General features: G+C 44.1%; 1 protein-coding gene across 4 annotated transcripts in view; it reads right to left on the bottom strand.

Moving 5' to 3' along the window:
- LOC142892306 (vesicle-fusing ATPase) overlaps positions 1-15290 on the bottom strand; it is a 47251-nt gene that overhangs the window by 4534 nt on the left and 27427 nt on the right. For all 4 annotated transcript variants that reach the window (XM_076032346.1, XM_076032348.1, XM_076032347.1 and 1 more), the window contains 12 exons: positions 14864-15030; positions 14634-14741; positions 12183-12258; positions 11654-11809; positions 10675-10874; positions 8565-8730; positions 8209-8283; positions 4761-4948; positions 4170-4265; positions 3889-4045; positions 3436-3569; positions 3080-3226 (listed from right to left, as the gene is read on the bottom strand). In XM_076032346.1, coding sequence (XP_075888461.1) covers positions 3080-3226; positions 3436-3569; positions 3889-4045; positions 4170-4265; positions 4761-4948; positions 8209-8283; positions 8565-8730; positions 10675-10874; positions 11654-11809; positions 12183-12258; positions 14634-14741; positions 14864-15030 — 1670 coding nt within the window. The remainder of the gene's footprint in view (positions 1-3079; positions 3227-3435; positions 3570-3888; positions 4046-4169; positions 4266-4760; positions 4949-8208; positions 8284-8564; positions 8731-10674; positions 10875-11653; positions 11810-12182; positions 12259-14633; positions 14742-14863; positions 15031-15290) is intronic.

The raw sequence follows: 15290 nt of genomic DNA, 5'->3' as shown, positions 1-15290 counted from the left end.
GTTGGTGGGAATGCAATGAGTGTGTGTTGGTTAAACGTTTTTCGTGTTAAGAGCGAATAAAGAGATGAAAGGATTGGGAAAATGTCAAAAATCAAGCCAGTCATATACATATACAGTGTTGTTAAGATATAGCATGGTAAAATTTGCAATTAATTTGCGATTAATCACGATTAAAAAATGTAATCAACTGACAGCCCTAATGTATATATATATATATATATATATATATATATATATATATATATATATATACACACACACACACACACACACACACACACACACACATATATATATACATATATGTATGTATTAATATTATATATATTAATACCTTAAATGTGTAATATGTGTGTTATATACATTCATGTTATATACTTATACACGCATACGTATAAGTGTGTAATATTTGGAGATTTTGAAGAAGAAACAGCAACATCAAGTGGTTACATTTTAGAGCAGCATCTTTCACTCTCTCTCCCCCTCTTGACATTGCCGGTGAACTACGGTTGCCTGCTCACCCGAACCTGGAGACCTCGTCCACCTTCTTTTGACACGATCACTTTCCCTCATTACAAAACGTGCTGTAATGCGGCTGGATTGTCCGCATACGGCTTCCTTGGAAATATGGCGGTGCAAGATGGCAACTAACTGGAAGTAAGACCCCTGTCTGTATATTCTTAAATTACAACTGTTCTCTGGGTGGCAAAAAACCAAATTACTAATATTGTGCTATGATTATATAGTTTTATTAACTAATTTATAGACAGTATATTAAGCTTTTGCTCATATGAAAGTCATAAATCAAGGCAAATATTACACACTGGATCTTCAAAGCGATAACAGGAAAAGATGTGATGCGCTACACATCTTGACGCTAACACATTCAGGCGTCCCCACGGGTGGCGGCCACATGGAAGTGTGTGACATGGGAGACATCCCAGCAGTGTTTTGTGAGAAAATATGATGGCGGATATTCCATTTTCCTTTGACAGACAGGGGGCGTCACACAGCACCGCAGTGAGTTTAATGGGGTAAAATCATCTGTAGTGAGACGTGAATAATTTCAGACGCACTTAAAATGCCAAATACCTGGTGTGTGTGTGTGTGTGTGTGTGTGTATGTGTGGTGTGTTTAAAAGACAAATGAACCAATTTCCAAAGTGACGCACGTGACGGAAAGCCCTCTTCACGTTAGCTACGCACGCGACATCTCGATTGCATCTCAAGGCTTTTTCCTCACTGAGGATAATGTTTCTCAAAAGGTTCAGAGCAGGCATGGGCAAACCAATGGCCCGCGGGCCATCTGCGGCCTGTTAAGCTTTTCAAGTAGTTCAGTGTTTAAAGAGTGATTTCTTTAAAGAGCCAAATACCTTCAGGGGCTTCAAAGATATTCTTTTTTTGTTCTAATTTTGCTCTTGTTCATTTTCATTGGCAGGAACTTTTAACATGCAGTACAGTCGACACACTTAGTAGTAGCCCGAATCTTCTCTCTGCCCCCTCATGAAAACATCACTATAAAAAGTTAACACACTCTGGACATATCAATGCTATCTTGCACTGTGTCTTCACCCTTGACAAAAACTGAAACTGAACTGAACTGTAAAACGGCTGAACTGTAACTTCAGATGTTACAAAGTCAAGCAGAGGCCTTGGAATAGATATTATTGTAGGGGTCCGATATGATGATTCAGATGTCTTGTTCAGATGTGTTTTTTTCATCCAGCATTCCATTGAGAAAGATTTGTGCCATTAGATATCCAAAACACTCTCTAGGATCTCCATGAAGCATATTAATAGCAAATTTAGCCCTTTGTTTACAGCTTACTGCAAAACACTTGGTTTGCTCTATTGCTCCTTCTGCCTGCTTGCTTTACGTCCCATGCATTTGTGATATATTTGCATTGAGAAAGCTGTTGGTGCCAACCTGGGAGAGGTATAGTGCCCTCTGTGATGTCACAAAGAGATTTCTTCGACTGGACAGCTTTGGGGGGGGCTGAGCGCAGTTCAATTCAACGGCAGACGGGAGACGCGCAGGACGACGGCGTTCAAGTGAGTTTTGCATGCTGTGGAACATTGTGCTCCTTTCCCCAGTCAATAACCGGAGTAGCACTGGAGGCGGACCAACGCAGAGTACGCCCTTACATGTGCTGAACCAGAACACTTCACGATGGTCTCACAAGCGAGAGGAGGCTCTCGACTGGAGGTGAGTCACGCTTCGGGTGAGGTGTGAACAGTGGAGCGCTCTTGTGTTTTAATAGTGTGGAGGCCACAGTGGAGCTCAAAGGAAGGATAAATACAACGTGATAAAAATACGTGTCCATGAAACAGTCCAGCAGGCACCCTGAACAGGAAAATAGGAAAATATGTGTATACCTATATATATATGTGTGTGTATATACATATATCTATATCTATATATATATATATATATATATATATATAATGTTATATAATGGTACCAGCAGAATGAATTCTGAAGTCTACAAAACCATTTTGTCTGGCAATTTACAGAAAGATGCATCCAAACTAATCGAAGAGGCTTCAGCTTCATCATGCAACAAGACAATGACCCAAAACACACTGCCAACACAACAAAGGACTTCACACCAGGGGGGAAAAGTGGAAGGTCTTGGACTGGCCAAGTCAACCATCGGACCTTAACCCAATAGAGCATGCATTTTACCTCCTGAAGAGGAGACTGAGGGGAGAAACCCCCAGAAACAAACAACCACTGAAAGAGGCTGCAGTAAAGGCCTGGAACAGCGTTCCAAATGTGGAATGCAACTGCCTGGTGAAGTCAATGGGTCGCAGGCTCGATGCAGTTATTGCAAGGAAGGGTTATGGCACCAAGTATTAAATGTTATTCACTTTAAGTTAATTAAATAATGTCTGTTCCGATACTTTTGCTCACTTGAAAAGTGGGTGGGTTCAAAGAAAAAGTGCTCTGTCCTGAGTTTATATATATACATATATATATATATATATATATATATATATATGTATTAGGGCTGTCAAAAAATAAATTATTTTAATCGCGATTAATCACAGAATCTTCATAATTAACTGGGCGTCCTGACCTTGGGCGGAGCCTTCTTCAGTAGCACCAGGAGAGCCTGGAGCACCAGGTTGGAGAAGCGGGGCCCAATGGGGACGTAGTCCAGCAGGCGCTCGATGTCGTCCACCACGACGCAGCTGAGCTGCGACTTGTAGGCGTCGTCGAACACCTGGCAACGAGGCGCAGGCAAAAGGGGAAAGAGAGGGGAGGGGTCAAAGGTCGCCGGAGAGAAGGCGCGAAGATAGAGCCTGCTATGCAGAAGGATAGGGTTGAAGTGCAAATGTTTTGCTTTTGTTGACACGGGAGATGGCGGTGGTGGAGGGTGGCGGGGTGGGGGTGGGGGTGGGGCGGTTGGCAATAACACGCCGCGGCTTTCACCTTTTTGATTGCCTGGCACTTAGAGATCTCCGAGTTTCCAATCATTTTGTCTGGAGAGCAGATCTTAATGAAGGGGAACTGCGAATCCTCTGCAATCTTTGCCGCCAAGGCCGTCTTTCCGCTGTGAGGCGGCCCTGAGGAGAGGAGAGAGGAGAGCAGGAATTTCAGGTGCTTTGTGGTGGGTGAGCGACACAGAAAATGCCCATTTATTGATGACTGAGTGTGAATGCAAGGAAAAAAGAAAAAGAAAAAAAAAAAAAAAAAAAGAGCTTTCCATTTCACCAGGCGCTTCAGGCAGTCAAGCGAAATTGGCCGAATCATAAGAACGGAGGAAAGCTTTACCGGTGTTAGCCAAGCGCACGTTTCCGACAAGATTATCAAACACAAACGTCCAACACGTCAAATGGCCCAAAAATGTCTGAGCTGGGCGAGCTGGCTCGTCTCCGTCCCTACCCTCCAGCAGCACGGCCACCAGCGGCGTGCGGTCACTGTTCTTGGTCTGCTGCACCAGCAGCTCCCCGTCGTCCAGGACGTGAGTGACGGGGTCGCCCCACTTGATGATGCCGTTCATGATGTAGTTGGCGTAGTCCTCCTGGTTGGTGCCGAAAGCCTGGATGGAGGAAAGAAAAAAAAAAAAACGCAGAAAAACACACAAACAAAAAAAATAACAGCGGTCACGTTATGGCCTTTACAATAAAGACAGGTTGCGGTGTGTGGAAGAGCTGGTTACGAACGGGCTTGATGTCGTTGTTGAGGGACCCCATGAAGTCGTCTCTGGTGACCTGCAGCTTCTCCGCCCGCTCCATGTCCACCTCCACCGTGGACGTGGCCTGCACGGATGATGTGATTCAAGCACCAACTGCTGGGCGTATTTGTTATTTCTAAGCATCCAGGACGCTTGATAGAGAAAAGATGGACTCATACAAGCTCGTGCTAAATTCCCTTTTTGCACATGTCCATCTTCTACCAGCGGAGACACAATAACTTTCAATTCAAGCCGCGGCTATTGATCATTTTTGTAATGGAATCATTTTGTTGATTATTTTCTCCAAATCCATGAAGAAATTATTTGAACAGGCCAAAGAAATTTGGGAAAATGTGAAGGCAAGTATGGAAATGACAAAGAACGAGCAAAACGTGCGTGTGCGCGCGCAAAGAAATCATGACCACCGACAACTACAGCAGCTGTAAACAGCATTTATCTGTCCTTGTGAATCCTTTGAGGTGTGTTGCTGCGTAAAGGATCCTTCAGGATTAGGATAAAGGATCCTCCTTCAAACAACACCCTGTGTGACTGACGCTGTGCGTTTGCACAGCTTACGGACCTTGATGTGCCGGTTCATGGCCGTGGACTGGGCGGCCCTGACCAGCCCCTCCAGCTCGGCGCCGCTGTAGTTCTTGGTGTCAGCCGCCAGTTCGGGGATGTTGACGTCGGGGGCGAGCAGGTTGAAGCTCCGCATCTTGTTGGTGTGGATGGTCAGGATCTGGACTCGGCCCTTCTCGTCCGGGAGACCTGGAGGTCACGTGACGGAGACGGAGAGCGAAGCCGAAGATGTAAATATAAAAGCGACATCTTCAAATATCCATGTCAATATTTCAAGACTTCAGGGCCTGTTTGACTCCATGTCAACTACACTGTTGGCCTTAACGTTGGAATCATTCCGCGATGGAAACAATCCCCTTCTTCTTATTTCAATTCGCCAGCAAGCACTTCTGACCACAAGTCACGATCCAGGAATGACTTCATGTGCAACCGTTGGGCAGTAAAAGGCAGACAAACAAAACTTCATTCCAATTCTATGCGTGTATTACAAACTAACATAACAGCCATCTCCTGTTAGCAAAGAGGTTGTTAGCATTCTGGTACACAGCGCTATATTAGTATCCAACCAAAATCACATCATGTCGCTGATGCTATCCACAGGCATCAGCGTCGCCGAGCACAAAAAAGGAGGCTGCTTTGCTCTGCATTAGAAGTCGGCGCACCGCCGCAGGCACTGGTCTCCATTGTGTGACTGATCTCGATCACAACAAGACGGCGTGCGCGCGCTGTTGCCCAGTCAAAGTCCTTTTAAGGCAGCTCAGAAAACTGATTCTTCTTTCAAGATAAATTCTTTCACACGCATTTATTTTTATTACGCGCATTTTTATTCCAGGTGGAGAAAAAAAATCCAGTTTTGCACACATCAAATGCAGTTCTCGACCTCACCACTGGTCTTCATTAGGAACGTCAGTGGACCAGGAAGGAGAGAAAGAGAGCGCAGTGTGCAGAGCGAGAGGGAGAGAGAGCTGTGTGATCACTCTGTTTGTTGTGCTTATCGTGTTTGGTTTGTAGCGGTTTTGTGTTTCTTTCTGAACTAGCGTTCACCTGCCTCAGTGTAGCGATTTGTGTTATTTTTTCCTGTCGGATTGTTTGGTTTCGAACCCTCCTTCTGAGTGGATTGTTTTAGTCCTCAGTTATTGGATTTCAGTCGTTGATAAAAAATCCACAATTTACGTTTCCCCTACTGGCATTCTACGTCTTGAATTATGTTACGCCTCTGGGCGTAGCAAATGGGGCCTCGACCGGGGTTCCGGCCAGTGGAGGCCAAGGTCAGTGCAGTGTTGCCTTTTCCAGTTGCAACCATTCGGCAGGGGAACTTAAACGTTTCCTTGGAATGGAATGGCAGGCTACTATCGTTGTTTCGGCGTTGCTTCTCCACAGTTGTCTCTCCTCTTACCAGGCTGTGTGGCCCGGCTGTCCCATTTGTGTGGAGCGAAGAGTGTGACCGGGCCTTTGCAGCTGCCAAGTCCATCCTTTGTAGTGCTCCAGTGCCCCCCCCCCCCGAGCCTTGAGGTGGACGCCAGTGCCGCTGGGGCTGGTGCACTTTTATTACAGGGCTAGTGGTGAAAACTTATGACTCCTTATAATTCGCCATACTCCCTCAGACATTTCCCTCTTTTTCTTTGTCCCGAGAACCTCGGAAGGGGTTGGTAAAAGGTCATTTCATTATAAGGCTCCATCAGATTGGAACGAGCTCCCTCTTTTTTTGGGCGCTCTATTACCTCTTTGCATTGATTCAGGAACTCACTTGACTCTCACCTCAAAACAAATTGCTCATGTTTCTAATTATTATTTTTTTTCTATGCCTTTTTCTATTTTCTTTACTCCTGTTACGTTGTTATGTTAACCTCATTGTTCCAGTTATTTAATTTGTCTTCTAAATGCTAGACTTACGTGAGTAGGGGTTGTTGCGTGGGAGTATTTGTTACGTTATGTGCGTCTATATTGTAATGTAATGTTGTATATGTTTTCTTTGGACCCCCTTGAAAATGTGCCATCGCATTTATCTATCTGTTAATAAATTCAAATTCAAGTGTAAATCACCCAGTGTGCTGCTTCTCAACAAAAAAGCATCCTCAACTGAATTATTCCACCAATGAGAAGGAGACGTTAGCGACGCTCCTGGCCTTGCAGTATTCTGAGGCGTATTTCGGCTCTGGCTCTTTCCTCCGTCACTAGTGTACACAGCTCACCAGCCGCTTGTTTTTCTGAACCAGATGTACAACAGTAATTAGCGCTTGATGCGTTGGGCCCTCTCTGGCTGAAACGCACTACCTGTCACAAAAAGGGAGCAGACAACGTGGCGGCAGACACACTGTCCCGTGAGTGAGATCACTCCATGCGCCTCATCACGTGATTTGTGTCCAAATTGTCCATTAATTCATTTAATCCTTAGTTGATTGACCTTATCGATCGATTAACGATTGATTGAAAAGCGGCGATTTATCCAGAGAGCCTAAATTTCACAATGAAAAATGTGTAAGGAACACATTATTTAACCCTTAAATAATGTTGAGGGTCCAATGTGACCCATTTTTTCATTAGAGAACAGTAAAAACACCCTAAACATCTATCCTCTGACTTTAAGTTGACTTCCAATGGGTCACATTTCAATTTATTTATTGTTTTAAGTTGTTTAAAAGTAACTTGCTCTAGGTATACAGGTATACACCACACCATTTAACAAAAAAAAAACACTGTGTAAACAATTTTCAATTAATTGCGACTAATTAAATTTATCGATTAAGTTCTTAATCGACAATTAATCGTTAATCGATTAATGGTTAACTTCCCTCGTCCCCCCCCAAAAAAGAAAAAAAAGTTTACGTTCATGGTTGTGGGAGGTTGGAAGTTAATTTTTATGGGCGGGGGTGTTTGTGTCATGTGATGTGTGTCAGGTGCTCTTGGATGGTGCCACACAGCTGGTGCCAATCTACAATCTGGCAAGCTGGGTGAAGGCCGTGACAGCGAGGCGCTGTGTGTTGGTGTGCGCGTCAGTGGACCAGGATGGAGAGAGGGAGAGAGAGAGAGAGAGGGGGAGAGAGAGGGAGAGAGAGAGAGAGGGGGTGAGAGAGAGAGAGAGAGAGAGAGAGATAGCTGCGTGATCACCCTGTTTGGTTTGTAGCGGTTTCGTGTTATTTTCCTAACCAGCGTTTAGCCGACCTTGTTGTAGCCATTTGTGTTATTTTGCCTGTCGGATTGTTTGGTTTCGTCCCTCCTTCTGAGTGGATCGTTTTGAGTTCAGGGGTGAGACCCTTGATTATTAGACCTCTGCTGTTAATAAAATCCCTGACGTACGTTTAGCCTACTGGCGTTTCATTCCTTGAATTATGCCACGCCCAGGTTGTTCGCTAAAACGTTGCAATTGAGAGTACGAATCTGTGGACGATCGCGTGAGCAGATTAATCGCGAAGCTTTTCAGGACGGTAAAATCGGAAGTGAACACTCACTGATCTCCATCTTGACTTCAAACCTGCCAGGTCTCATCAGAGCGTCATCAATCAGGTCGGGCCTGTTGGTCATACCTGCGAAAACCAAAACGGCAAAACAGAATCCAGCCAGTAGCTGATATCATGTCCAGAAGATAAAGCATCACATTTTTATTTTATTTTATTTTTATTTTATTTTGGGGGGGGGGGGGTCCTTTTATAAATGACTAAAACAATGAAAATAGCCTGGCCAAAATGACGATAATAATAATAATCACAATAATAAAATTCACGAGATTCCAAAAATAAAGAATTCCTTTTTACTTTTTGCAGCCTTTCTGCTCCCTCCCTCCAGTCACACAGTGTGGGATACTGACCGATGACCAGGATGTTGTTGAGTTGCTCCACGCCGTCGATCTTTGACAGCAGCTGGTTGACCACCGTGTCGTGCACGCCCGTGCTGCTGGCGCCCGTGCCTCTCTGCTTGCAGATGGCGTCCAGCTCGTCAAAGATGATGATGTGGAGGCCGCTGTTTGCTCCCAGCTAGGGCGGATTGGGGTTGAAAGTGAAAATAAAATTTAAAAAAAAAATCAACATACTTGCATATACAGTACATATACAGTGTAGTGTGTTTAAAAAATAAGCTCAAAGTCCTGATAATTGTTTTCAATGTGACGCACTGGGAACACTGCACTTTGTATACCGAATGAAAACATGGACGAAAATGTCTCAATTTTTTAATTACTCCACAGAAAAAGAAGAAAAATGAATATTCGGCTGTAAGCGTCTGCATTTTTCTTTACAAACTCAAATATTTACTGCGTAAAGTGAAAACTCTCCGGGATTTAGCATTCCCGTGAATCACTAGACTAATATTTAGTTGTGTAAGCGCGGCTTCTGAGAAGTGCTTCACATCTGCGTTGCATGGAGCCCGCTAACGTCTGGCACCTCTGGACCAACAGGTATTTCAGCCTGGGGTTGATCTCACAGCATTCCACGATTTCTCTGCATTTCTTGCTTTTCACCTCAGCAACAGCATTTTTCGATGTCAGTCCACAGGTGCTCAGTGGGATTAAGGTCCAGGCATCGGGTGCTGGCCCGCTCCATAACTTTAATTTCATTGGTCTGGAACGAAGATGCTGCCCGCTCACTGTTTTTTTTTTTTTTTTGAGGTCGTCGTCTTGCCGGAACACCCATTTGGAAGGCGTTTCCTCTTCGGCATGAGACGACGTGATCTCTTGAAGTCTTTTGACATGGGCAAACTGATCCGTGATCCCTTGTATGCGATACATAGGCCCAACGAGATAGGAAGAGAATCCCCATATCATGATGCTTGCACCGCCGCCATGCTTCGCTGAGGCTTCAATACAGTGTTTTGTGGTGCTCTGACAAACTGCCTGCGGCCCCTTTGGACCCCCCCCCCCCAAAAAAAGGAACAATGTTACTTTCATCAGTGCACAGAATGGTTCTCCAGTTCTCTTTAGGCCGGTTGACGTGTTCTCTGGCGAATCTGGTTGTCACAGCGCTAAGCGGTATCTTCAGCCTGTCTTTGATCACCCTCGAGCCGATCATCGGCACAGTCTTTGCCACTCTGGGCTCTCCTTCGATCCGTTCCAATGGAAAGTCTTTCGTTTTCTTCCACCCACGACTTTCTGGTTTAGCTTTCCATTTTAGGGCATTGGAGATCACTTCAGACGAGCGGCCTATTATTTTCGGCACCCTCTCCAATCAACGTTTCCATCAAAGTACGCCGTTCTTCTGAACAATGTCTGGAACGACCCGTTTTTCTCAGCTTCTCAGAGAGAAATGCATGCAAACTGTGCTGGCTTCATCCTTCAATAAGGGCCACGTGATTCACACCCTGTTTCTTCACAGAATGAATGACCTCACTGATTAAACTCCACACTGCTATTCTTTTCAATTGATTAATTCATTCATTTTTCAGAATTTTTTTGGAAAGTAATCGTAAAATGTACACATTTTTCTTCACGCTTTGATGTAGGATATAAAGTGCAGTCTTCCCAATGCATCGAAATAAAAATTATTATAAGGATTTTGAGGCTTATTCACATTTTTAAACACAGTGCTGTGCTATTTTGAACTCAGCTGCATGGCTGTCTCCGGATGTACTGTATAAATATGTATATTTACAAATATATGTATATATATATCGATATAAATACATACATTTTTTAAGTAGTGTTGAGTAGTGTTGTCAAAAATATTGATATGTCGTTTTTGGTTTTTTTTAATACTGAAACGTAAAAAAGATACGATATGACTTCTCCGTAGTATATCGATATCGAATATATCGATATATCGGTACTACATCGAGGTAGTACTGATATAAAACCCCGCGGTTGCGAGTATCGAAAATTGTACTGAAAATCAATACTTTTCCAAATATCGTATTGAAGTCTGAAATCGAGTATCGTGATAACACGACCACAGAGGGTAATGCGCGAGGCGCAACGTGGCGTCTCTCACCCTCTTTTGCTCCTCCTCGGCGTCGGCGAACAGCTTGCGGATGTTGGCCTCGGACTCGCCCACGTACTTGTTGAGGATCTCGGGGCCGTTGACGATCTTTGGTTCGCGGGCGTTGAGCATCTTGCCGATCTGCCTGGCCATCAGTGTTTTACCACAGCCAGGGGGCCCGAAGAGCAGGATACCCTTCACGTGCTTACACCCTGGAGCGATGGCGTGGCGCAGAGAGAGAGAGAGAGAGAGAGAGAGAGAGAGAGAGAGAAAAGAAGAAAGGACGCAGAAGGTCACAGAGACAGCAGGTGAAGGGGAAGGACGGGCGACATAAAGGTGAGCGCTCGAGAGAAATGCTTTAAAAAAAAAAAGGAAGTGCTATTCAAAAGTGAGATGTCTGAAAAGAAAAAATAGTACTATCACCCAATCGACAGCATTTTGGATTAATGAGAAGAGAACATATTGAACGCTTTAACATGAATGTCGCAAAAAGATGTACACAGGAATCCTCCTCCACATTCGCGTGCAACTGCGTGCAACTGCTACATTTTTTTTGTTTTTTTCACTCCAAACTCCAGGGGAGTTCCTAATGATCTCCAGAAAGCAAAAACAAGACGCTTGCAGAGGGCAGAAACTGAAGAGAGGCTGATTTGTAAACTCCCTCATTTCCCGAACTGCATGTTTTAGCCCACAACTTTCCGAAAAGTTCAGCAAGCAAAAGTACAGACTTTTCCTCGGGCACATTTTCTTTCTTGGAAACATTGGGGAAAAAAATGAATCCTACATAACACTTTTCACAGCACTTTGGCTCTTTTTGACCTAAATAGCAGCACCATTATTAACATGAAATCAGTAGGCTGCGCTAACTCAACTATTTAGTGAATGTTTCTGTTAAAAAAGGGTCAAGCGACATGGAAATCTTGCTTGCACTGCTAGCACTTTAAAAAAAAAAAAGCAAAAAAAAAAAGCACCAACATCGTGCGTCCCTCACCCATCTGCTCCACGATGTCGGGAGGGAAAACCCGGGAAGCGAAGGCTCTGCGGAAAATGTCGGAGAACTCCTTGTCCAGACCTCCAATTCCCATCTTCTCAAAGTTCCAGTCAGGGTTGATGATTGTCTGTCGAGCCTCCTTGGTTTTTGCCTTACCTGTAAAAACAAACAAACAAACATATACAGAAAGTTTGACATTTGTTCCAAAAAATAAAATTTGAATAATTCTCAGAACTTGGGAACCCGTTTTGTGATAGTAACACCAACAACTTCCTGGAAAAACAAAATATACCAATTGAAAAAAAGCACTGCTGCTGAGAGGAGGGGGAAAAAAATGACACTGTAATGTGCTCCTACTGCCATCATGTGGAGGATATAGATATCTTTTTTTTTTTAATATTAATGGATGTTTATGCACCAGGAAAATGAACAACCACTGTGCTTTTTGTTTGAAGAGTGGTGCAAATCACTTCCCAGCCATTTATCAACACAGCTCCCGGGTGGAACTGGGCCCAGTTCAGGAACTCACCAACAAGTGTGAGGGAGGAGCTCTCCGCCTTCTCAAAGATCACCTGGCTGTTACCCACCATCAGGCCGTTGTCGATCTGTTGAGAGGGGGGGTGAAAAAACACAGCAAACCATCGGTTTCAACTTTTTTATTCTTTTTTATTCTTTTAAGCTGCAGGTCACAAAATAATGTGAATTTCAATGTTGGAACTTGTTCTACAGTCTGAGGGTGGAACCGGTGCCTCAGGTCCGGAGATACCAGCGAGTCCAAGTGGTTCCCACGGTATGTTGTAACACACCACGGCAGAAAAGCTTCCTTTATTTAGTTGTGCAACCCTGATTGGTTGTGCTGTCTGATTTTGCGGCGTGCTTATTATTTCGTGGAGCTGCCCGCTCGCGAAAGCGAAAACAGATGGCCTCGGAATCCTAATGTTTGATTTTTGTTTCGCAGATGTTTATGACAGTAAAGCTACAGGATGTGTTTTAAGCAGTAGGGTAGTTTAAAGGGCACAATTCTAGCCGTTGCTTTGCACAATATAAGAATAAGTGCAAGTGCCGCATGCTAATAATTTCACTAAAACAAATAACAAACCGGAGAAAAATCACTGCTTTGCGATCACAATGCTAGTGCGGCGGCTCCCGGTTGTTCACGTTTCAAGTTGTGAGTCAGGGACTCGTTGCAGATGTCAACAACATTGACAAAGCCTTGCAGCAGGTACTCCACAGTGCCCGGAAGTGCACACACGGTGCCACCCGCGGCCCTCCAAGCCGGGGTGCGAGTTGTTTTATGGTTCTCGATTTGCATTTTGCAAGCGTCGCAGACGTTGCCTTGCTCTGTAACCTGGTTCTCGTGTAACGTTCATTTCATTTTACGGCTCGTGGATTCTCGGTGGACTTCTCTCAGCATCTTTGTTTTGCTTTTTGGGCTTCCGTCCACCGTTTTTTTCCACCGTTTCCTTTTCACTGGACTCATTATTTTATCGACCTTAAAATGTGGCTCTCACTCGCTGCAGTTCACCACGAGAGGTGGAAGTGATTACGGTGTGGAAAAAAGCTGGTTCATGGAAAAGAAGGAGAAGAATTATTCCACTGTATATACTGTCACTGAGGAGCCAGGTTTATCCCTGTCAGTAAGGGGGCAAGGCTGCAGTACAGCCTCAAAGGAGTTTATTTATACACTTATGGATACATAGATACTTCATGTATCCTTATACATAGACGTAACCTTGTTTTCTCCGCAGCTGCAAATCGATAGCAGATGGAATCAAAATGGTGCTGGTCATCGGGAAGTGGTTTGCCCATTGAGAAGCCTAGACTGGTTTCACTGAGCTTCCCCAAACTGCAAGATTATATATTTGGATGCTGAGTGATTGGTACAGGAGTTGGGCAATGATTTGAGGGTATGGGCCCCTGATGAATGCCCACCTGCTGATAAGCCGCAACTACACTCGCCTACTAAACTGTAGCCACAACTGTATGGCCATTTCAGTGTAATTTAAACCAAACTGGACAAACTAACTTCAGAACCTAGTGAATTAAATTTCTCAATGGCAATTTAGGGCAACGAAGAATCTGGCACGGTTTGTGCAGGTATTAATTTGGTCCTCCTTCCCGTCATTTTCAGTATTTTGCAACCGCTTTTGGTGACCTCTGCTGACCAAATGGTAGAATGCAGGCTTTGGGCACTTCTGTGTTTTTCCTCCTTTTTAAAACCGCAAACTCCTTCTATCTTGATATACAGTCAATGGAGTGAATAAACGTACATCTATTCTCTCTCTCCATCACTTAATGAAGGCAGAAAGGGCAATCGGTAGCGCTTTAGACATTATAATTGAGCTGTTTCCGGTGATGGCGCGCCTGATTGGCTAACGCGACCTTAAGCTTTAAGGTTGGTTTGACATGCGCCTGACTGTTGCTGATGCGTGTGGGCGAGGTTAATTAGAAATGCGTGCTGGTGCGCGTGGGGAACAGACAGACAATTAAGGCCTGCTCAATATCAAGGTGTTCTAGGGTCGCCAATACCTTTTAACCTGCACGTCAATGGATTGTGAAAAGATGCAAACCACAAGGGACTCTCACAATGGACAGGTCGAATCTGAGCCTATGGCCTTCATACAGTGAGTCCACACGCTGCAAAAAAAACTGCTTGAAATTCCTCAGAATGTGTCGCACTTTTGGACTTACCAAGGTTTTTAAATTCCTGTATGCTGGCTCCACTGCCACCACATGAAATTATATCAATTAGCAATAAGCCCAAATCAATAAAGAAGGGGTCAGGATGATCATATGCATTATTAAACCAAACAATAAGAAATGCACACAAAATCAAAATCATGGAAATTGGGCCTCTATATTTGATAAATGCAAGTTTTAAAGAGAACTTTCACATTACTCTAATTTCCTTCAAGTTCTACACCGGGCAGACTTTTCCTTTGCACAATCCTTCCTGCAAATATCAAAACAGTCAAATGACCTTTTGTTTCTTTCCAGACGCTTGCTCTCCTTTGAGGATGCTGGCATCCATCGCTTCGATGTCCTTCACCACTAAGCCGAAGAGCTTGTCGCAGAAGCTGAACACGAACTGTGAAAGATTTAAAAGAAACAAAACAAAAAAAAAAAAAACCAACAGAGAGAGCAAAACTGTCAAATCATCCGAGAGGAAAAGTGAACGAGCAGGTTGTCTGGACGGTGCAGGTGCCGAACCTGCTGGGTGACGGAGAAGGCCTGGTTGTTGAACTGCTGGATGAACTCGCCGGCCATCTTGTCCGAGTCGTAGGGGGACGAGTCGGTGCTCTTCTTCTGCAGGAAGTCGATCTCGATGGTCATGGCACCGATGCACTGCTTGGACTTGTCAAAGTTGTAGTTGGACACTACGAAGGGATGCACAGAGGACGACAGTTAGAAATCCTGGCTAGCCAACAAATGACTAGTTCAAATCAGATCAGTATCCTGTGATCTGTACTTAGTTACTTAATAAGTTACTTACTTTAATATAAGAGGGTAGCTATTACATATTACTTAGCTTTCAACGCAACTAAATCACTGAAACGTTTCAAATATCAAACATCCATCTTGCTGAGCTCCACTCTAAAGATTTTTCAGTGCATCATATCATTGAATATCTAACTGT

This window comes from Nelusetta ayraudi, unplaced genomic scaffold (assembly GCF_046127955.1).
Source record: "Nelusetta ayraudi isolate G7.1 ecotype Tasmania unplaced genomic scaffold, CSIRO-AGI_Nayr_v1 ptg000034l, whole genome shotgun sequence".
Classification (NCBI taxonomy): domain Eukaryota; kingdom Metazoa; phylum Chordata; class Actinopteri; order Tetraodontiformes; family Monacanthidae; genus Nelusetta; species Nelusetta ayraudi.
This window is presented reverse-complemented; position numbering and strand designations above follow the sequence as displayed.